General features: G+C 46.0%; 1 protein-coding gene across 1 annotated transcript in view; it reads left to right on the plus strand.

Moving 5' to 3' along the window:
- Positions 1–5,831: 5,831 nt before the first annotated feature.
- Pptc7 (protein phosphatase targeting COQ7) overlaps positions 5,832–22,543 on the plus strand; it is a 41,556-nt gene continuing 24,844 nt past the window's right edge. Inside the window, exon 1 of the mRNA XM_048342966.1 lies at positions 5,832–6,368. Within this exon, the coding sequence (XP_048198923.1) occupies positions 6,119–6,368 (250 nt within the window). The 5' untranslated portion in view covers positions 5,832–6,118. The remainder of the gene's footprint in view (positions 6,369–22,543) is intronic.

A 22,543-nucleotide genomic window follows, 5' to 3' on the forward strand; every position in this document is an offset into this window, starting at 1 on the left:
AAGTGCCCCCAGTGGGTCCCATTTCTTCTTAGTACCTGCTTTACTTTGCCTACTGCCACATCTTTCTTCTCTGGAGGTACTTAATTTTTTTAATGTTTTATTTTTATTTATTTATTTTTTATTTTTTTATTTTTGGCCAGTCCTGGGCCTTGGACTCAGGGCCTGAGCACCTTCCCTGGCTTTTTCCTGCTCAATGGAGGTACTTAATTTTAACCTTCTCTTATTCCTACCACTCTGACTGACAGCTGGGGAGTTATGGGCTGTTTCAAATCTACCAAGTGTTTGATTAGTATTTGTTCTCTTGCCTGACATCGCCACAGTCCAGTGATTCTAATCTGGGAGCTTTGCCCCCAATCCCTGGAGGCAATTTTTATTCTCTCAATTAGTAGAGGGGCGCTACTGATTTCTAGGGGGTAGAGGCTATAGGGGTGCTGCTGAGTAATGCCCCCCTCAGTGCCCAGGACATCCCCTCACAATGAAGAAATATCTTGTCCTCAATGTTTCTAGTGTGGGGTTGGAAAAATCTTGCTATAAACAAATGAATAAATGAGCCTCACCCCTGTCATCTCAGGAGGCTAAGACCTGAGGATAGAGGTGCAAAGCCAGCCCAGGCAGGAAAAGTCCATGTAACTTTTATCTTCAATTCACCAGCAAAAAAAGCCAGAAGTGGAGGTGTGGCTCAAATGATAGAATACCAGCCTTGAGTGAAAAAGCTAAGGGACAGCACTCAGGCCTTGAGTTCAAGCCCCAGTACCTGCACAAAAACAAAGAAAAAAAATCCAAATAAACAAACACACCCACAACAAATGAGTGGTCCATTAGCTAGAGGTAGCAAAAGGAAATCTGAAGAGATGGTGTACCAGTTTGGCAGGAAATCCTCTTTAGAAAATTCATGACTTCCTCCCCACTCCCCCCACCCCTGTTCTTTTTTTAGGAGCTGAGGTTATGACAACCCCATCCAAAGCTCTTTCTGAGTGCCACCAGGATGCCAGGGGAACAGATGGCATTTATACCATTTGCTGGCCTCTGGGAGTAGCGACTGACCTCCTAGGAATCTTTGAAGTGCTAGGAATGTAACTCTATTAAGGAAGAAAACGCTGCCTCTTAAGTCCAGCAAAATGTCAGCTGTGAATTGTGCCCCTAGGGGCAGGCCCAGGGGATGTTTTTCAAAGAAGTCTCTCCTAGCTTCCTTGTGCTGGTGAAACTTCAGAGCTGTAGTACAGCAATCAACAGCGCAAGGGGCCCTGCAATCCTCTCTTCTCTTAACAACAACAAAAGGGTAAAGGAACTTTGAGAAAATATTTTGTGTACCACCTGCTTCACTGAGCACCCCGAGAACACAAGGGACATTTCTGCTAACTCAAGACATAGAGTCACCTGATAGGCGGCAGCACCCTCTCAGCCCAGGTTACCAGGGGCTTGGGCTCTTGCTTGGCTTTCTCATTCAAGGCTGGTGCTCTCCCCCATGAAGCAACACCTTCTCTTCTTGGCTTTTTCACTCAAGGCTGGTGCTCTACCCTTTGAAGTGACACCTCTTCTGTTTTTGTTTTTTTTTTGCTGGTTAATTGGACAAAAAAAGTGTCTGGGATTTATCTGCCCCAGCTGGCTTTCAACCTTGATCTTCAGAACTCAGCCTCTGGAGGAGTTTATGATTACAGGCGACAGATCTGGTCACAAGTGGTTCTTGTAACCGACCTGACACTGGTCTCCACACAAATGAGAGATGAGATTGGTCTGAAGGAGTTTGAAGAGTCCAGGAATAGGGATTGACATACTATTTTTAAAAAAGCTTGTCCTTGGGGATAGAATGACCTGGTACGCTGGCCAGGATGTGGTGGTGCAGCTTGCAGAATGGAAATGGCACACAGGATTCCAAGAGGCTGCCATCCCCACGCTCCTAGGCAGTCTCTATTTCTTCTTCTTCTTTTTTGCCAGTCCTGGGGCTTGAACTCAGGGCCTGAGCACTGTCTCTGGCTTCTTTTTGCTCAAGGCTAGCATTCTACTACTTGAGCCACAGCGCCACTTCTTGCTTTTTCTATATATGTGGTGCTGAGGAAATGAACATAGGACTTCATGTATAGGAGGCAAGCACTCTACCACTAGACCATATTCCCAGCCCAGTCTCTACTTCTTGTGCCATTGAAAAAAAAAGGTAAATTGTGACTGCATTCTTTTTTTTTTTTTTTGTGGCCAGTCCTGGGGCTTGGACTCAGGGCCTGAGCACTGTCCCTGGCTTCTTTTTGCTCAAGGCTAGCACTCTGCCACTTGAGCCACAGAGCCACTTCTGGCCATTTTCTGTATATGTGGTGCTGGGGAATTGAACCCAGGGCCTCATGAATACGAGGCAGGCACTCTAGCCACTAGGCCATATCCCCAGCCCGACTGCATTCTTGAAATTATAATGCTTTTTTTCTGGAAGGGAACTTTTCTTTGTTTTCTTTGTCTCTTTCCTTCCTTCCTTCCTTCCTTCCTTCCTTCTTTCCTTCCTCTCCCCCCTCCCTTCCTTTCTTTTTTCTTTCTTTCTTCCTTTCCTTTCCTTCTTTCTCTCTCTGTACTGGGCTTGATGAGTTCAGGACCTCTTGATTAGCTTTTCCAATCACCACAGGCACTCAAACACTTGAGCCATGCCTCCAGTTGCTGTCTCTGTATTTTTGACAAAGTGCCATCCTCTATGCGAAGTTTATTTGGTTCAGTTTTGATGAAAGTACTTGGCATACTGTAACTGCAAAAGTGTTTATTGATGACAGTAATTAGGATCACTGAATTATGTGTGTTGAGTAGCTGACTGGAAGGACTCTTTAGGTATATGCAGGAAATATTTAGAAAGGAATATTTAAAAGACCAGATGGAATCCCCAAAGTAATTGCAACCCTACCAAAGTGAACTGGAAAAAGACCAATGTTCCGGGTGACAGATACAAATTTACGCCTCAATTAAACTAAAAATTTCAAATTGGTTTGCTTGCTCCAAAGCTCGATTTTTCTGTTATTGTGTCTGAACTGAACTCATTCAGTGACTTCATAATTCAGCATATTTTCTTTTCTTTCATTATTTATGGTTCCTGTTCTCTTATTCCTCCTTTTACCCAACAGTTATAAATTCTCCTATAGTGTGCCAAGCCTTGACTTAGATACTGCTAATATATTTGCAAATGATTGTTGCCCTGGGGAACCAGAGCCTCGGGAGACATGTTTGTTCTTTCATTCATTGAAGGAAATATTGACTGTGTGCCCACATGCCCTGGGCACACAGCAATGCAAAGCATGGGATCTCAGCCCCTGGAATTGCATCCTAATGGGTAGGGCAAGGGTTGTGAGGCAGCTGTCAGCCTGGCTGAAGGTCAGCTAGCACAGAGGACAGAGTACTAAATGAGATGCAAAAGGTATGCAGGGCCTAGATTCCCCCCTCTCCCATCTCTCCCCTGAAGAATATGGCCCTGAATGTCTCTACATTCAGGCACTCATACAAACATTGTATGTAGTGAGCTCATCTATTAGATGACAAACTCCCATTACCCTTAACTGCTCTTCAACCTTAATAACTTCGGAAGGAACTTGCTTAGAATAGTCAATGTCTGGGGAGAGGCTACATGCTATCTTTGGTAGAGCTCAGCTAAGAGCTTAAAAAAAACCCCACAAACTACCTTATTTATTATTATTATTTTTTTTTTTGCTCAAGAACTGATATATATATATCTCTCTCTCTCTGAGCTGGTGCAAGGGATTGAACTCAGGGCCTGGGTATTGACTTTCCTGAGGCTTGGACTCAGGGCCTGAGCACTGTCCCTGGCTTCTTTTTGCTCAAGGCTAGCACTCTGCCACTTGGGCCACAGCACCACTTCTGGCCACTTTCTGTATATGTGGTGCTGGGGAATTGAACCCAGGGCCTCATGTATACAAGTCAAGCACTCTTGCCACTAGGCCGTATCCCCAGCCCTTGTTTTTTGTTTTTCTTGCTCAGTGCTGATGCTCTACCACTTGAGCCACACCTCCACTTCTGGCGATTTCTTTTTGCTAGTTAAATGGAGAAAAGATCTCATGGACTTTTCTGCTCAGGCTGGCTTGGAACCTAGATCCTCAGGTCTCAGCTCCTGAGTAGCTAGGATTTCAGGTGTGAGCCACTAGCCAAGTGCTGACCTCTTGATGAGAAGAGGTGGCAGTTGTGACCGAAGGAAGGGGCCTCCTCTTTTCAAGTCTTTGGTTCTCCATGTCCTCCACACAGAGGTCAGGTGAAGACACACTTGGCCTAGTGGACTGTTAAGAAGGTTAAGATTTAGGACATGAAACTTTTTTTTTTTTGCCAGTCCTGGGCCTTGGACTCAGGGCCTGAGCACTGTCCTTGGCTTCTTTTTGCTCAAGGCTAGCACTCTGCCACTTGAGCCACAGCACCACTTCTGGCCATTTTCTATATATGTGGTGCTAGGGAATCGAACCCAGGGCTTCATGTATATGAGGCAAGCACTTTTGCCACTAGGCCATATTCCCAGCCCCGACATGGAGCTTTTATTCCCTATTTAGCAATGTTTCAAACACATATATGCTATGTCCACAGTGGCTCTGCCTCTATCATCACAGTTAGGGACATACAACTTTTTTTTTTTTTTTTTTTTTTTTTTACCAATTCTTCCTAAAACACAAGACAAAAGTCTCTTCCCTCCAGACAGATTGCTGCCCTGAACCCTTCCAGGACATGATATTTACGTACTGCTGTTTCTTAATAGGTTTATTGTAGGATAATATATGACTAAAATCATGGTTTGAGGGTTTTGTTGAAAGTGATGATGCGGGGGCTGGGAATATGGCCTAGTGGCAAGAGTGCTTGCCTTATATACATGAAGCCCTGGGTTCAATTCCCCAGCATCACATATATAGAAAACGGCCAGAAGTGGCACTGTGGCTCAAGTGGCAGAGTGCTAGCCTTGAGCAAGAAGAAGCCAGAGACAGTGCTCAGGCCCTGAGTCCAAGGCCCAGGACTGGCCAAAAAAAAAAAATAAATAAATAAATAAAAGTGATGATGCCTTTATCTACAAGATACTGTTCTTTTTTTTTTTTTTTTTGCCAGTCCTGGGGCTTGGACTCAGGGCCTGAGCACTGTCCCTCCCTGGCTTCTTCTTGCTCAAGGCTAGCACTCTGCCACTTGAGCCACAGCGCCGCTTCTGGCTGTTTTCTGTATATGTGGTCCTGGGGAATCGAACCCAGGGCCTCGTGTATACGAGGCAAGCACTCTTGCCACTAGGCCATATCCCCAGCCCTGTTCTTTCTTTCTTCTTGTTTTTGTCTGCGACTGGGACCCGAATTCAGTATCTGATGCTTTCTTTCGGTCTTCCTGCTGGCGCTCTACCACCTGAGCCATGCCTCTAATCCCCAAGATACCGTTAAAGACTGGGGGAGGGGTCAGGCGGTAGAGGGCACGCCTGGGAAACCACAAGGCCCTGAGTTCAAACTCCAGGACCATACCATAAATAAAGGAATAAATAAATGAATGAATAAATGAAGTGGATAAAATAAAAAGAGTGAAAAAACCCAAATCTCCAGCCAATCTACCTATAATTCTCCTGAACTAACCCCTAGTCCCTCATCGGGGAGTCCTAAACCCTCCAGCCTAGGCAGCCCACCCCACAGAGACTACAACTCCCAGAAGGCAGAGCACACACACGCACACACACACACACACACACACACACACACACGCTCTGCGTACGCTCAACCTCGAGGACTGCATAGGGCAGGGAGCCTGAGGGGGCGGGGCTTGGTCCTGAGCCCTGGCTCGGGGGCGGGGAGGTGGGCGGGGCTAGAGAGGGGCGGCGCTGCCGGCGCGGCCCGGAACACGCTAGTGGAGCGGAAGATGGCGGCAGCAGCGGCAGCTGCAGCCGGGACCCCACTCGGGCTGAGGCGGAGAAGCCGCCGGCTCTGACCTCGCTCTGGCTCCGGTGCGCGCGGTGGAGCGTGTGCGAGGCCCCGCGCGTCGGGCAGGGGCGGCGGCGGCTACTGCGCGCCGCCCTGAGGAGCGTCCCGGCGGCGGCGGCGCGGCGGCAGCGGCTGAGGAGAGAGCCGGCTCCGGGCCTCCGCGTCCTCCCGCTGCCCGGGGCCCCCGCCTCCTCGGGGGGGCGGCGGCGGCGATGTTCTCGGTCCTCTCGTACGGCCGACTGGTGGCCCGCGCCGTGCTCGGCGGCCTCTCGCAGACCGATCCCCGGGCCGGCGGTGGCGGCGGTGGCGGTGGCGGCGGCGGCGGTGGCGGCGGCGACTACGGGCTGGTGACGGCGGGCTGCGGCTTCGGCAAGGACTTCCGTAAGGGCCTCCTGAAGAAGGGCGCGTGCTACGGGGACGACGCGTGCTTTGTGGCCCGGCACCGCTCGGCCGACGTGCTCGGTGAGTGTCCGCACGGGCCCCGGCGCCCCAGTCCCGGGCCCGCCTCCTGGGGACTCCCTTGCGCGGGGCTCCCCGGTCTCTCGCGGCGGGCGGCGGCGGAGCCCCGGTGCTCGCCGGCGCGCAGCGCTTTACTAGCGAGCGGGCGCCGTGCCAAGCGCCAACCGCCCTACGGCGCCTTTTCTGTGGGGATCCCCCCCCTCCCCTCACCCTCTGTCGCAGAGCTGGAGGGAAACTGAGGCGCGAAGCTGTTGAGCCATGTGCTCAAGGTCACCGCCAGGGAACGCAACCCGTCCGTCCCCTGTCCAGAGCCGCACTTGCTCTCTTGGCAGCGACGGCCCCGGGCGACCTCGGCGACACCTGCCGGTTCCTAGCCGAGCTCGGGTTCCTCTCGTCTCCCTCCTCTCGCTGCGCGCGCCCAGGGGATCCCGGCGCTGTTCCTGACGCCACGGCCTGGCCGCCAGCTGCGGGATCCCGAGCAGATGAGCAAGCGACTGCGGGAGCCCCCTAACAGCCCTGCCTTGATCACGACCAGATTCTCATCCTTTTTTTTTAAGAGTCTCGCAGTTGGGGAAGGGGGGAATGACCCGCTGGCCTGGTGACAAAATCCTCACAGTCGTTCTTTCAAATTGATCTTGTCCTATTTGAGGTCACAGGGTGGCAGGCAGTCTCCTTGAGCCAAAATAGAATGACCGGACCTGTTGGGAGAGGGCAGCCGAGACAGCTTTGAGAAGTGGTCACAGCCTTTTCAGAAAGGTCACAGGTGTCCCCCGAGGCCTATTCATTCTGGTTACATCTTTGTAGGGTTTTCGGGGTGGAGGGGAGCCTCAGGAAGGGATCCTTAGAATTTACAAGCAATCATCTTTCACCTAGTGTTTGTTTCTGCAGGGTGGTGTGCTGTGGAATGATAGGTCATTAAAGCTTTCTTAGTAAATCACTTCCTTTAAAATTGAAGGACATGCTGTCATTGAATTTAGGTTCATTGTCAGTTTTTGGTTTCACTTCTCAAGTGGTGTTGTGTTTTTGGTTACTTCAGATTTTGTAGACTAACGCAAAGTTGGGCATTGGAACAAATGATGCTGTCGGTATTTTTTTTTTGTAGCAATCATTTTTTAATCTGATTCCAGAGTGGTAGCATAGCTTTGGTTCTGCACACGCAGTGTAGTGTTTATGAACATAATACTGGAAAGGTTGTGCTTAGTTTAATTTATAAGTAAGTGTTCCTGTTACCTGTTTGGAAAAAAATTTCTTGGTATTTAGGCAGCATTGCTGATATGAACTTTTCTCTATTAGAGAAAAGTCTGTAGAAGGTCAAGGAGGTTATGTGTCAAAGGTTTACAAATCCATGGTGGCGGCAGGTGATGGATGCAAGGACTGTCAGTAACAATCTTTCGCTTTATATTCTGAAATGCTTCACTCGGTGAGAGTGCAGGAGTGCAGCCCTTGTTGCTTTTGAAGTTGCATTGGCGGAGTAGCTCAGTGGTAGGAAGCTAGCTTGTCTAGGCCTTTGGTTCTGTCCTCAAAACAAACTAAGTTGCATCTATAAAACCACAAGATAGGAGATGAAGAGCCACTAAGGTTCACCTTATAAATCTGCTTATAAAACAGGCTTTTGTGAAAAGGCTGGTTTGGTTAATGATTTGGGAGTACTGTAGTTCTACCCCCCATTGCTATCCATGTTTTCACTTTTATGTTTTTGATTACCTGAGATTTGAAAATATTAAGTCGAAAATTTCCAGAAACGAAGAATTTGTTTTGTTTTGTTGCCAGGCCTGGGGCTTGAACTCAGGGCCTGAACACTGTCCCTGGCTTCTCTTTGCTCAAGGCTAGCACTGTACCACTTGAGCCACAGCGCCACTTCCAGCTTTTTCTTTTTTTTTTTTTTTTTTTTTTTTTTTGCCAGTCCTGGGCCTTGGACTCAGGGCCTGAGCACTGTCCCTGGCTTCTTTTTGCTCAAGGCTAGCACTCTGCCACTTGAGCCACAGCGCCGCTTCTGGCCGTTTTGTGTATATGTGGTGCTGGGGAATTGAACCTAGGGCCTCGTGTATCCGAGGCAGGCACTCTTGCCGCTAGGCTATATCCCCAGCCCCCCAGCTTTTTCTATATATGTGGTGCTGAGGAATTGAACCCAGGGCTTCATGTATACGAGGTGAGCACTCTACCACTAGACCATATTCCCAGCCCCAGAAATGAACAATTTGTAAGTCAAGTTGCCTAGTGTGTGGATCTTGTGCATCTGTGAGTCTATGGAGGATCTCTACTGCTTTGGCCAGGGTGGTATCTTGCTGTTTTGCCCAGGCTAACCTCCAACTGTGCTGAAGTTATCCTCCTTCCCTGCCTCCAGGGAAGTGTGGGAGTGCTGGGAGTGAGGGAAGAGCCACCTTAAGCTTCCAGGTCCTCACCCTCCTAGGTCTTCTCATTATTAATCTTATCTACTCTGTATCTATGGCCCACACATTTTTTTTTGTGGGGGGGAGTGATGAATCCATAGGCTTTATTATTCATTACAGTGTACTGTTTTAATTGTTGTCTTTTATTATCAGGTTGTATTACTCTCTTACTATACCTAATTTATAATGTGTATATGTATATAGAAAATGTAGGATTCAGTTCTCTGTGGTTGCATGTGTCCACTGGGAGGTCTTGTAATGTATCCCCTCCCAAGAAAAAAGGGAATATACTTACTGTGTTTAAATGTACTAAATCCCTATTTTAAAGTTCCAGAATGCTGCCTTCTTAGGGTGGCATTTTGTAAATTACAAAGGTAAGGGAAATTTTGATCAAACCCATTCTAAAGAAGTATACACATAATTTCATGCTCTGGTATGCTGTCAGAAACCTGGCCTAAGTTGAGGTTATCTTTGCCCCTTAGTTCTGTGACTCATGGTGGTAGATGGAGGCTTTCTAGTCTCCTTTCCCTTATCTAGATCAGAGGACAAGAAGAAAACCTGCTAATCCTTCAGGAGTGCATCTTCTAATCCTACTTGCTTTTTGTTTAGAAAACACAGCATTCTAATTTTGCTCCATTAATAATGAGTATTACTTCTGTTCCCACTTTGGCAGGCACAGGTAGCTCACACCTGTAATCCTAGCTACTCAGGAGGCTGAGATCTGAGGATCCAGCCTAGGCAGAAAAGTCCCCTTGAGACTCTTATCTCCAGCTTACCAGCCAAAAACCACAAGTGGAGCTGTGGCTCAAAGTGATAGAGCACTAGCCTGGAGCCCCCAGGCCCTGAGTTTAAGCCCCACAACTGACCAAAGGGGGGAAAAAAAAAAAGAGATTATCCTAGGGCTGTGTCCCCAGAAAAACGTGTCGAAATAAAGGTGTGCTCAGGATTTCAGAGACTTCACTTACTGCACCTACAGGCCCAGGCTTGGCTGTCCCAGCTCTGTGCTTTTCCTGAAAGGAATGCCACCAGGCACAGTGATACAGATGGTTGCTTTTGTCACCATGGAGTGATAGCCAGATTTGACAAAGGTCTCTCTCTCTCTCTCTCTCTCTCTCTCTCTCTCTCTCTCTCTCTCTCTCTCACACACACACACACACACACACATCTCTTCCAGAAAGCCATCTTGAAAGTCAGCTTAAACAACTTCCTAAGTAGCCTCACTTGATCTTGGTTGGTCACTGTGTGAGCTAGTTCATCTGATGGTGACTTCTATTTTATTGACTCCATCCCAGGTGGTGGATGGGACAGATTCTGTCTTGCTGTGATATAATGAATCTTTAATACTGCCTTCTACTCTAGAAGATGGAGTTACAAATTAGATTGTTTTAAAAGACTATGTTGATAACTCAAGAGGCTGAGATCTGAAACATTGTTTCAAAGCCAAATCGGCAAAAAATTCCACAAGACTCCATCCTCAATTAAGCAGCAAAAGGCAGGGGTAGAAGCATGGCTGGAGTGATAGAACACTAGCTGAGAATGAAGTTGAGCAAGTGTGAGACCCAAAAGACTGTTAAATAATAGTAAAGCTAGATTGAGCCTCAGTACTTTTTTTTTTTTTTTTTTTTTTTGGCCAGTCCTGGGGCTTGGACTCAGGGCCTGAGCACTGTCCCTGGCTTCTTTTTGCTCAAGGCTAGCACTCTGCCACTTGAGCCACAGTGCCACTTCTGGCCGTTTTCTGTATATGTGGTGCTGGGGAATCGAACCCAGGGCCTCATGTATATGAGGCAGGCACTCTTGCCACTAGGCCATATCCCCAGCCCGAGCCTCAGTACTTTTGCTTGTTCTTTTGTTTTTTTGCCAGTCCTGGGGCTTGATGAACTCAGAGCCTTCACACTGTCCTTGAGCTTCTTTTTACTCAAGGTTAGCACTCTACCACTTGAGCCACAGCACCACTTCTGGCTTTTTCTGTTTATGTGCTACTGAGGAATCGAACCCAGGGCATCATGCTAGGCAAGCACTCTACCACTAAGCCACATTCCCAGCCACGCCTCCATGTTTTTGAACTTTCTAGCTTTATAGATATTTCATTTCTTTTGCTGTATTTATTGCAATCCAGATTATTCACTGTGGTCACTCAGGGTTTATTAGGAATGGAAACTATTTCTTTAGTGTGAGAAAGAAAATATGATTTTGTTTCCTTAATTTAGAGTTATCTATCCTATTAGTCATACAGTGACTAAAAGTACTTGGTGCTTTACAACATTTTTGTTGTCCCCTCTGGATTTCTTTTAGGAAAATCTAACTATGGTGGGTGTGGTGATACATAGGCACCACTCCTATCCCCTGAAAAGTTGGCAAAGGTGCTTTCTTTACTGGGTCTAACAGGAGTAAACCAGTACTAGCATGAACTGTGCACATTTTTCTTGTTCCTTCTTCCTTGTGGTTAATCCTAAATTCTCTTATTACTCTATATTACACAGCTTCCTAGGTTATAAAATATGATAGCTGCCACAGTCCTAAGCTACTTAATAATGAGATCATAGGCTGGTAAGAATTGTAAGACTTAGACAACTTGAAATCCTGTTCTTTCACACTACTATTGAGAAAACAGGCTTGCAGAGGATCAGATGACTTTAAAGTTAGTCCACTGGTTATTGACAGAGTGGCACCTGGTCTCACCATCCCCTTGGACCATGCCGTTACACTTGTGGTTGACTTTTCTTGACAAGATAGATTCTAAACCAATCTGTTTCTAGGTACTGTTTGTCCTTCAAATCTTTGCCCGCTTAGGGGTGTGTGTGTGTTTCTAACTTTTTACACCCTCTGACTCATAGCTAAAATGCAACAAAATTCCTCTGCACGCTAAGCCACAGTTTACACAAGCCATTTATTTGAAAATGGCAGCATGGCCTGTGCCATGTAAATTTTGCCCTCTGAATATTGAGTTAAAAAGCAATTCTTACAAAGCTGTGGGGTATTTGTTGAAGTGTGACTTAACTTGGAATAATATGAAAATAAAACAATAAAACTCTAGCCTTTTTGGAACTGATTTTTTTTTTTTTTTACTGTGGTCAGGATTCTGAGATATTATTGTGAGTCTTACCAATCTTAAAAATAACAAAATCAGTGGGCTGGGAATATGGCCTAGTGGCAAGAGTGTTTGACTTGTATACATGAAGCCCTGGGTTTGATTCCCTAGCACCACATATATAGAAAATGGCCAGAAGTGGCGCTGTGGCTCAAGTGGCCGAGAGCTAGCCTTGAGCAAAAAGAAGCCAGGGACAGTGCTCAGGCCCCAAGTGCAAAGCCCAGCACTGGCAAAAAAAAAAAAAAAAAAAAAAAATCATAACTATACAGGTTGGAATTTTGTTTAGGAAGTGAATAGATCAGTTGAATTTGGAATTTACAAACAGTTGTGACTTCTGATTGTTTTGATATCCTTGTTAGAATGTGGGTTTTCCTTTTTGTAAAAGCAGTGCATTGGGAGAGTATGTGCTTGCTACTTTTAGCCTTTTTTTTTTTTTTTTGCCAGTCCTAGGTCTTTTTTTTTTTTTTTTTGGGCCAGTCCTGGGCCTTGGACTCAGGGCCTGAGCACTGTCCCTGGCTTCTTCCCGCTCAAGGCTAGCACTCTGCCACTTGAGCCACAGCGCCACTTCTGGCCATTTTCTGTATATGTGGTGCTGGGGAATCGAACCCAGGGCCTCATGTATACGAGGCAAGCACTCTTGCCACTAGGCCATATCCCCAGCCCCCACAGTCCTAGGTCTTGAACTCAGGGTCTGGGCATTGTCCTTGAGCTTTTTTACTCTACCACTGGAGCCACAGTGCCACTTCCATCTTTTTCTGTGTATGTGGTACCGAGGAATCGAACCCTGGGCTTTGTGCATGCTAGGCAAGCACTCTACCACTAGGCCACCTGGCCTACTTTTAGCCTTTTAAGACATCTCTCTGGAATTCCAGCTAGACTTCAAGTCATGTCAGGAAATCAGTCTCATTATTAAATAGTCAGGATTTTCTTAAACTCAAATTGCTGCCTGATCTACTTAATAGCAGGTGTGACTTTCAGTGATTAAAAAACAAACAAAATGGAACTGTGTAATACACATGCCTTAACATTCATCCTTTTACAAAGTATAATTCAGTATTTTGTACATCCACAAGGTTGTCCAGCCTCATCTGCTACCTAGCTTCAGAATATTTTCATCTCCTCAGGTTACTCTGCTGCTAGTCCCCTATTTCCTTCTCTCCCAATCCATCCCTTGTAGGGAAAGTAGATTCCGTGTCTGAATTTTTCTACTCTGGCCATTTCCTACAAGTATAGTCATGGTACTGTCACTTTCACTTAGCATGTTTCCAAAGTCTGCTTTGGAGCATGTGTCATACTCCCCCCCCACCTTTTTTTTTTTTTTTTGCTAGTCTTGGGGCTTGGACTCAGGGTCTGAGCACTGTCCCTGGCTTCTTTATGCTCAAGGCTAGCACTCTGCCACTTGAGCCACAGTGCCACGTCTGGCTTTTTCTATATATGTGGTGCTGAGGACTCGAACCCAGGGCTTCATGTATATGAGATGAGCACTTTACCACTAGGCCATATTCCCAGCCCCCAGTGGTGACCATTTTGGCTGTTGTTTTTTTTTTTGGCCAGTCCTGGGCCTTGGACTCAGGGTCTGAGCACTGTCCCTGGCTTCCTTTTTTTGCTCAAGGCTAGCACTCTGCCACTTGAGCCACAGTGCCACTTCTGGCTGTTTCCGATATATGTGGTGCTGGGGAATTGAACCCAGGGCTTCATGTATACAAGGCAAGCACTCTTGCCACTAGGCCATATTCCCAGCCCTGGTGGGGTTTTGGGGTTTTTTTGTTTGTTTGTTTGTTTTGTTTTTGCCAGTCCTGGGGCCTGACCTCAGGGCCTGAGCACTGTCCCTGGGTTCTTTTTGCTCAAGGCTAGCACTCTATCACTTGAGCCACAATGCCACTTTTGGCTTTTTCTGTATATGTGGTGCTGAGGAATTGAACCCAGGACTTCATGCATGCTAGGCAAGCACTCTACCACTAGGGCACATTCCCAGTCCCTGTATTTAAGCTTTTGTGTGGACATTTTTTTTTCAGGTATATACCTAAGAGTGCTGGATTATATTATAACTGTTTAACTTTGTGAGATACTTAGGCTGTGTGTGTGTAAGTATGTGTGTGTGTGTGCGTGCGCATGTATGTGTGTAGGAATTGGGGCTCAGGAGGCCTGAGCTCTGTTCCTTACCTTTTCCCCTCAAGGCTGGCACTCTACCACGTGAGCCACAGCTCTATTTCCAGCTTTTTGGTGCTTAAATTGAGATAAGAATCTCATACACTTTTGTTCCCTGGGCTGGCTTTGAACCTAGATGCTCACATCTCATCCCCCTGAGTAGCTAGGATTACATTGGCATGAGCCATAGGCATCAGTGATGCTTAGTTTCTATAGAGAATTACTTATGTAGGGAAAAGTATTGTTTAAGTGGCAGCAATCAGATATGTAAAATCTGAAACCAACCAGTATTTGAAATGTTCCTGATTTCATAATGATCAGTATGCTTTCTAGGGAAGAATGTGAAATGTTAGGAAGAAGAAGGGAGCTGTCCAGAACTAATAGGCAGGCTTTATTAAGTCATATGGGGCTTTTCTGAATACTCTGGCATTCTGTTGTAAAACTTTGGGTTGATGTTTAGACATATATACTGCTTGCTGTTACAACTTCTGCTCAGCGATACTTTTCTCATTTTGCTATATAGATGTATTGTACTTTGTTTTCAAAGTCTTTTCCTCATTTGTTGTAGTTTAAGAACTCCTTTGTTCACAAGTCTGTAATCTTTTTTTTTGGCCAGTCCTGGGCCTTGGACTCAGGGCCTGAGCACTGTCCCTGGCTTCTTTTTGCTCAAGGCTAGCACTCTGCCACTTGAGCCACAGCGCCACTTCTGGCTGTTTCCGATATATGTGGTACTGGGGAATCGAACCCAGGGCCTCATGTATACGAGGCAAGCACTCTTGCCACTAGGCCATATCCCCAGCTCCACACAAGTCTGTAATCTTAACTTTCAGCTTCCTTCAATTTGTTAATAACCTCTAGAAGATTCTGGATGAGTCTCTCTGTAAAGCAAAAGATTGGATTTTAGAAGGGAAATGGTTGATACTTTTCTGGAGACACATTTTGCAAAGATTTTAAATCTTAGAACAGGAGAGTACAGTTGGAAGCTAATTGTGGAGGGTTTTCTTGTGGGAGGAGGCCATTCTTGAACTTTAGCATGACTTTATAAACTGGGCAATACATAACCTGAATGGTTGCGGCAGTATCCAAGTGGAGTTTGTACTGGTGTGTGGCACCAGAAACTCTATACCAGGTCAGAATATGACCCACAACCATGTCCTTTGGATAGATCAAACACTTATGTTGAGTTCAAACTAAATGTCAAGTTCATTTTATGTAGTTTCCTCATATCTTTTAGAGAAGCCTTTCCTGGGGCCCATTCAGAGTTTTCAGGAAAATGCTTTGCAAAAGTTAACAGTAACAGTCTTTTATTTTTAAAGAAATTTGACTTCAGTCACTTGAAAATAGAATGCGTTGTGAGTTTCAAAATTAGTTGTTGACTTTGGGTTTCTTTTTAAGAAGTGGTACCCTGGATCCTAGGCAGTGTTGTTGTCTTTTTCCATTAGCAGTTAAATTTGTTAAAATTATCTTGTTTGTAATTGTTACAGATTTTTTTTTTTTTTTTTTTTTTTTTTTTGCCAGTCCTGGGCCTTGGACTCGGGGCCTGAGCACTGTCCCTGGCTTCCTTTTGCTCAAGGCTAGCACTCTGCCACTTGAGCCACAGTGCCACTTCTGGCCGTTTTCTGTATATGTGGTGCTGGGGAATCGAACCCAGGGCCTCATGTATACGAGGCAAGCTCTCTTGCCACTAGGCCATATCCCCAGCCCCTGTTACAGATTTTTTAATCGAGTTTTTCTATCTCCCTAATATCCAAAAACATTTGTTTCCTACTTTATAAATTCACATAATCATAATTTGAGATATTTTTGCAGATGCTACCCTACTGGAGAGGTCATTAAACTGAAAACATACATTCCTATTCATTTGAATCAGAGTTAGTCTTTGGTTCAGCTCTTTAAATTTAGTTTAAATTCTTTTTAGCCAGGCACTGGTGGCTCACATCAGTAATCCTAGCTACTCAAGAGCCTGAGCTCTGAAGATCACAATTCAAAGCCAGCTGGGGCAAAATTCCATGAGACTCTTATCTCCAATTAACCACTGGAAAACCAGAAGTGGCTCAAAGTGGTAGAGCCCTAGCCTTGAGCAAAAGAGCTCAGGGGATAGCACTCAGGCCACAAGTTCAAGCTCCAAGGCTGACAAAAAAATTATTTTTAAGATGGAAAGATACCTGAAGTACATTCTATAAGATTTGGAGTGGATTCGGGAGAAAGGACGGGCATTTTTTTTCTTTTTCTTTTTTTGTTTCCCTGCCAGTCCTGGAGCTTGAACTCAGGGCCTGGGCTCTCTCCTGAGACTTTTTGTGCTCAAGGCCAGCACTCTCCCACTTGACACTTGAGCCACAGGACCACTTCTGGCTTTTTCTGTGATATATTGGGAATAGTCTCACAGACTTTCCTGCCCCAGCTAGCTTTGAACCATGATCCTCAGATCTCAGCTTCCTGAGTACAGGCATGAGCCACTGGCGCCCAACATATCATGGGTGTTGTTTCTTTCTTCCTTTTTTTTTTTTCTGTCGTGGGGCCTGGGCGCTGTCCCTGAGCTCTTCAGCTAGCTCAAGGCTAATGCTCTACCACTTTGAGCCACAGCACCACTTCTGGTTTTCTGGTGGTTAATTGGAGATAAGAATCTCATGGACTTTCCTGCTCAGGCTCTCAGGCTCTCAGCTTCCTGAATAGCTAGGATTACTGGAGTGAGCCACTAGCGACCAGTGCCTGGCTTGCACTTTTCTTTAAGGAGTCAAAGTACTCTTTCTTCTAAGCAGCTGTATAGTATCTAACACAGAACTCTAGTCCAGATACTACAAAAGTGCCTTCCTACAAGAGTGCCCAGCATTTTTTACTCAGGCCAGTTCCAGCACCTTTTGCTCTGGTTTTTCTTTTATTCATTAACAGACTATTTTCAAAAGAAAGGAATTGATCTTTTTTTTTTTTTTTTTTGACTGCTGGAACTGTACATTTTGATCTTTGAAGGCTATCATCATCTAGCAGGTTTTTTTGACTACTCAGAATTAGTCTGTGCTGCCATTTCAGGTGGTACAAAGGTGGCTTGCTGAGAGTGCTTCTGTTTTAATTGCATGGCTTGAATGGCAGTCTTGGGTAAGAAAATAAATTTGATCTCTTAGGAGCTAGAGAACTGTGTAAGGTTTCTGGCCTTGACCATTAATTGGTAATGTGTCTTAGTGTTTCTCTGTGAAGTGAAAAAGCCTAATAGGAAAGTCCTGTGGATGTATTGTGTCTTGAAATCTATCTTTGTTATTTATTATTTATTTGCCAGTCCTGGGGCTTGAACTCTGGGCTTGGAGGCACTGTCACTGAGCGCCTTTTGCTCAAGGCTAGCACTTTACCACTTGAGCCAGTGCTACTTCCAGCTTTTTATGCGCTTAATTGGAGGTAAGAGTCTCTTGGACTTTCCTGTCCTGGCTGGCTTAGAACCAGTCCTCTTATCTCAGCCTCTTGTGTAGCAAGGATTATAGATGTGAGCTACCAGCTCCCACTCCCTCTTAGTTATTGAGCTGTGGATTAGATCTTGTTTTCTTGTTAGTGTGTGCTGCATTCAATGAACAATGAATCAAAGACCAAGAGGTCTTCAAATGATAAGGTTGGAGTTTTGTAAATATATGTACCTGTGCTTAGTAATTTATTTACAGATTAGTTGGATCTGTATGCAGTGGGTACTAATCTGTAATTATCTTACTGTTTTATCAAGATTTCAAATTTAAAAATGGTTGGCCTGAAATTTTTATTAGTGGCTTAAAGGAGAAAAACTTCCTCAACCTGTTAGTAGTGCTGTTAAACTGAGGTAAAGAGCCAGGGGAAGTGTTTTTACTTTCTGAGCCATTTGAGTGACTGCAAATATTCCTGTAGCCATGTAGTAAGAGTGAGGGATAAGGTACAAAGCTCCTCAAAACTAGTTGATGTAATACATAAAACATGCTTTGTAAAAAGTGAAGTATACCCCTTTTTCCATCAGGAGTTGCTGAAATGGGCTCCCCTTTTCCTGCCCCCCCCAGTGTGATTTAGGTTCTCAGATCTAGAAAAGGAACTTGGGAGAATTTGTCCTGCCCCTCATTTTGCAGACAAGGAAACTAAAGCTTAGACAGTTAATTGGGCCAGAGTCCTGGCTGAGTGAGCAGTGACCAAGAAAGCCAGAGGGCTGGGGATATGGCCTAGTGGCTAGAGTGCCTGCCTCATATTCATGAGGCCCTGGGTTCAATTCCCCAGCACCACATATACAGAAAATGGCCAGAAGTGGCGTTGTGGCTCAAGTGGCAGAGTGCTAGCCTTGAGCAAAAAGAAGCCAGCGACAGTGCTCAGGCCCTGAGTCCAAGCCCAAGCCCCAGGACTGGCCAAAAAAAAAAAAGAAAGCCAGAGTACTTATTTCCCTCCACTTGCTTGTAATGTCTCTCCTCAGCCTCTGTTCTCCATAGTATGGGAGTAAGTAAGCTCACCCCCTCCCCACCCAGCACACTACCTTGTGCTATACCCTGCTCCGTTTGGTGCTGTGTTCACAGCGCTGGTGTTCTCTCCTTTCAGTGCTGTCAACCAATTCTCTGCTCACTGGTTCTGTCCTGTTAGTTGTTGTCAGATGCCTTGGAGAGGATGAAGAGTGAAAGGGCAGCTCTACAGTGGCCTAGGGGGTAGGGAAGGCAATTAGATTCCCAGCCCCAGTAGAAGAGGTGTGTGGAAGCCCCTGATAGGCCTGGGAGGTGAGGTGGGCTTTCAGTCAGGTGAGGTTAACTGAGGAGAGTGCAGCACTCTCAGAAGCTCCCCAAGCCACAGCGGTCTTGTGTCAGGATACAGGGGCACTGTTGAAAGTTAACTTAGAAAAGAGGTTGGTCTGGGCACCTGTGACTCATACTTGTAAATTCTAACTAGCCCAGGAGGCTGAAATCTGAAATTCACTGTTCAAAGCCAGCCCAGGCAGGAAAGCCCATGAGACTCATCTCCAGATAACCAGCAAAAAAAAAAACAACAAAAAAACCAGAAGTGAAGCTGCTGTTCAAGTGGCAGAATGCTAGCCTTGAGAACAAAAAGAAGCACAAGGTAGTGTGCTGGGTGGGGAGGGGGCGAGCTTACTTATTCCCATACTATGGAGAACAGAGGCTGCAAACAAGTAGAGGGAAATAGTACTCTGGCTTCTGGGACAAGGCCCAGCCTTGAAGTTCAAGCCCCACCCAGGATTGGTACCAAAAGAAAAGAAAAGAGGCTGAAACCAGTGCTGTGTTGGGGAGTTCTGTGTGTTTTTTAAATTTAATTTAATTTCTTTTTTTTTTTTGCCAGTCCTGGGCCTTGGACTCAGGGCCTGAGCACTGTCCCTGGCTTCTTCCCGCTCAAGGTTAGCACTCTGCCACTTGAGCCACAGCGCCGCTTCTGGCCGTTTTCTGTATATGTGGTGCTGGGGAATCGAACCTAGGGCCTCGTGTATCCGAGGCAGGCACTCTTGCCACTAGGCCATATCCCCAGCCCCTAATTTTATTTCTTAATAGGAAGCTATGTGAAATGTTTGCTTTTGTTTTTATGTGGTGGCCTTGAAGAGGCAGCTTATGAATGTTATGAACTCTAAATGGTTCAGATTTCAGAAGGTTGCAATCTCCCTTTCACCTTGACTCTTAGCTGCAAGGTCCTTCCCCTGGGAGAACAGGCAAGCAGAACTGCTTTCTTATGCACCTTCTAGATTATATTTGTATATACAAGCAATAAGGATGGCCTACATATGGGAGGTCTTCACTAGGAGGTACCCTGGATGTAGTTATGTTGTAAAAACAAGTGGGGCAGAGAGGGGGGGTATAATAGCACAGGTGGTGGTAGAGAAGTTCAGATGGTGAAATAGTCTGAGCCAGAGAGGGTTCATTTTAGCTGGGGCGGTGGAAGTCATTGGGTTCCAGGTACTGTAGACAGAATCAACCAATGGGACTTAGTGATGGATCATGAAAGAGGGAGGAGGGATGAGAGCTAGTTTGGTGGATTCGTATCTGGCAAGAGATTCTAGCCCAGAAGTATAAGTAGTAGGCTGCCGTCTGGGCTTGGAAATACAAGAGGACAGATCAAGTTTGGGAATTGAGACTGCTTGATACAAGAGGCACTCCCAAGGCAAAGTTACCCACCTTTGGGACACTTGCATCTGGCTGGCTGCATTAAGTCCTAGGTGCTGGGGCTGGGTACTTACTATTCACCTGTGCCTGTCCTGGACATGCTGGCTGGGCAGGGGCTCCAGCAGTCAGGCCAGTGGGCAGCAGGGTGGAGAACTGCTGTGCCAAGTACTAGGCCAGCCACTGGGGTGCAAAGGCTTCTAGAGGCACAAGGGGTTATTGGAGTGGTCAAACCAAATGAATCTGTATACTGTACATATTACTGATTATTTGAAGAGTTTCCATTTCTAGCGAGAAGTCTCTTACCTGACAGTAGGCAGCTTATACAGAAGAGAAGTTGTGAAATGAGATTACTTCACACTTACTTCTGGGGGGAAAACAAGGCATTTCTTTTTCTTTTTCTTTTTTTTTTTTTGCCAGTCCTGGGCCTTGGACTCAGGGCCTGAGCTCTGTCCCTGGCTTCTTTTTGCTCAAGGCTAGCTAGCACTCTGCCACTTGAGCCACACAGCGCCACTTCTGGCCATTTTCTGTATATGTGGTGCTGGGGAATCGAACCGAGGGCTTCATGTATAAGAGGCAAGCGCTCTTGCCACTAGGCCATATCCCCAGCCCAAAACAAGGCATTTCTTCAAAGTGAAGTGAAGCTTTTTTTTTTGCCAGTACTGGGGCTTGAACTCAAGGTCTGCGCACTGTCCCTGAGCTTCTTTTGCTCAAGGTTAGTGCTCTACCACTTGAGCCACAGCACCATTTCCAGCCTTTTCTGTTTATGTGTTACTGAGGAATCAAACCCCGGGGAATTCATGCATGCTAGGCAACTACTCTGCCACTGAGCCACATTCCCAGCCCTGAGGTGAAGCTTTATATTCCTTATTTCTCACTACTTGAAAATGCTGGAGTTTAATATTTAATGAGCTATTGAATGGTAGTGGATGTGATTGCAGAAGCTGAATGGTTCACTCTTCTTTTATGTGTTATCTGAGAGTGGGCTTTGTCCCTCAGTTGTGACCACAGACTAGTGTGTATGGAGCTGACAGCCTACAAACTCTTTTCACTGCTGCTGGCTACACTGACGTGTGTCTGCTAGTTGGTGTTTCTTTTTGTTGTTGTTGTGGGGCTTGAACTCCAGTCTTGGGCACTGTCCCTGAGTTTTTCACTCAAGGCTAGCGCTCTACTATGTTAAGCAACAGTGCCAGTTTCAGTTTTCTGAGAGTTGGTTGGAGATTAGTCTCATGGACTTTCCTGCCAGGGCTGGCTTTGAACCATGAGCCTCAGATCTCAACCTCCTGGGTAGCTAGGATTACAGGTGTGAGCCACCACTGCCTGGCTAATTGGTGTTTCTTAAGACAGGTTAACTTACTTGCTGAAGATCTGCTATAGTGGCGCACTGGAGCAGGCACTTGGAACAGAGCATACTGTTCCAAGCCGGTGCTGTGAGCTTAGAGATTAGACTCTCCTGAGGAATGAAGATCTGGGAGCTCAGAGGCCACCAAGGACACCTCCTCTCAGTATTGAGATCCAGAACTTGCCCTGGTTCTGTCCTTTCAGAACTTGAACTGAGATAGTTTTTGTGGAGTGTAAATACTACACAGTTACTAGCCATACCTAAGGAGCCAAGCCTGTTAATTAAGATTTTTAAAAAGTCTCACAAAGTTTTGTTGACTTTGGTGATGGAAGACCTTGCCTCTCCAGGGAGTTCCCAATGTCCAGGTTCGGGTTAATGGTGACAGTTCCCTGTAGGAGTATCACAGGAGGTGTTTTACCTGGAGGTCAGATTCCTCAGTGTGGAGCTGCATCTAACCTTTGTGACTTGTACTTTCTACCCCTACCCCATCACATGAATCTTCTTTTTTTTTTTTTTGTAACTGAGAGATTTATTGGAGGGAAAAAAAAGTAGATAGAGCTAGATTAAAAGTGTGGTTTAGGAAACCAGGCACCAGTGGCTTATGCCTGTAATCCTAACTATTTAGGAGGCTGAGATCTGAGGATTGCAGTTCAAAGCCCACTCAGGCAAGAAAGTCTATTAAATTCTTATCTCCAATTAATCATATTCTTCTGCCTCTCCCACCCCCCAACAAAGAAAAGCTGGAGGCAGAGCTGTGGGTTAAGTGATAGAGAACCAGTTTGGAGCTAAAAAGCTCAAGGATAGTGCCCAGGCTCTGAATTCTAGCCCAGGACTGACTGATTTAGGAAGCTTGGTGCCAGTGTCTCATGCTTGTAATCCTAGCTACTCGGGAGGCTGAGATCTGAAGATTGTGGTTCAAAGCCAACTTGGGCAGGAAAATATGTAAGACTCTTATCTCCACTAAACTAACAAAAAAGCTGGAAGTAGAGCTGTGACTCAAGTGGTAGAACATTAGCCTTGAACAAAAGAAGCTCAGAACAGTACACAGGCCCTGAGTTCAAGCTCCAGGGCGCGCGCGCGCACACACACACACACACACACACACACACACACGATTTGGGAGT

The sequence above is a fragment of the Perognathus longimembris genome, chromosome 3, assembly GCF_023159225.1.
Source record: "Perognathus longimembris pacificus isolate PPM17 chromosome 3, ASM2315922v1, whole genome shotgun sequence".
Classification (NCBI taxonomy): domain Eukaryota; kingdom Metazoa; phylum Chordata; class Mammalia; order Rodentia; family Heteromyidae; genus Perognathus; species Perognathus longimembris.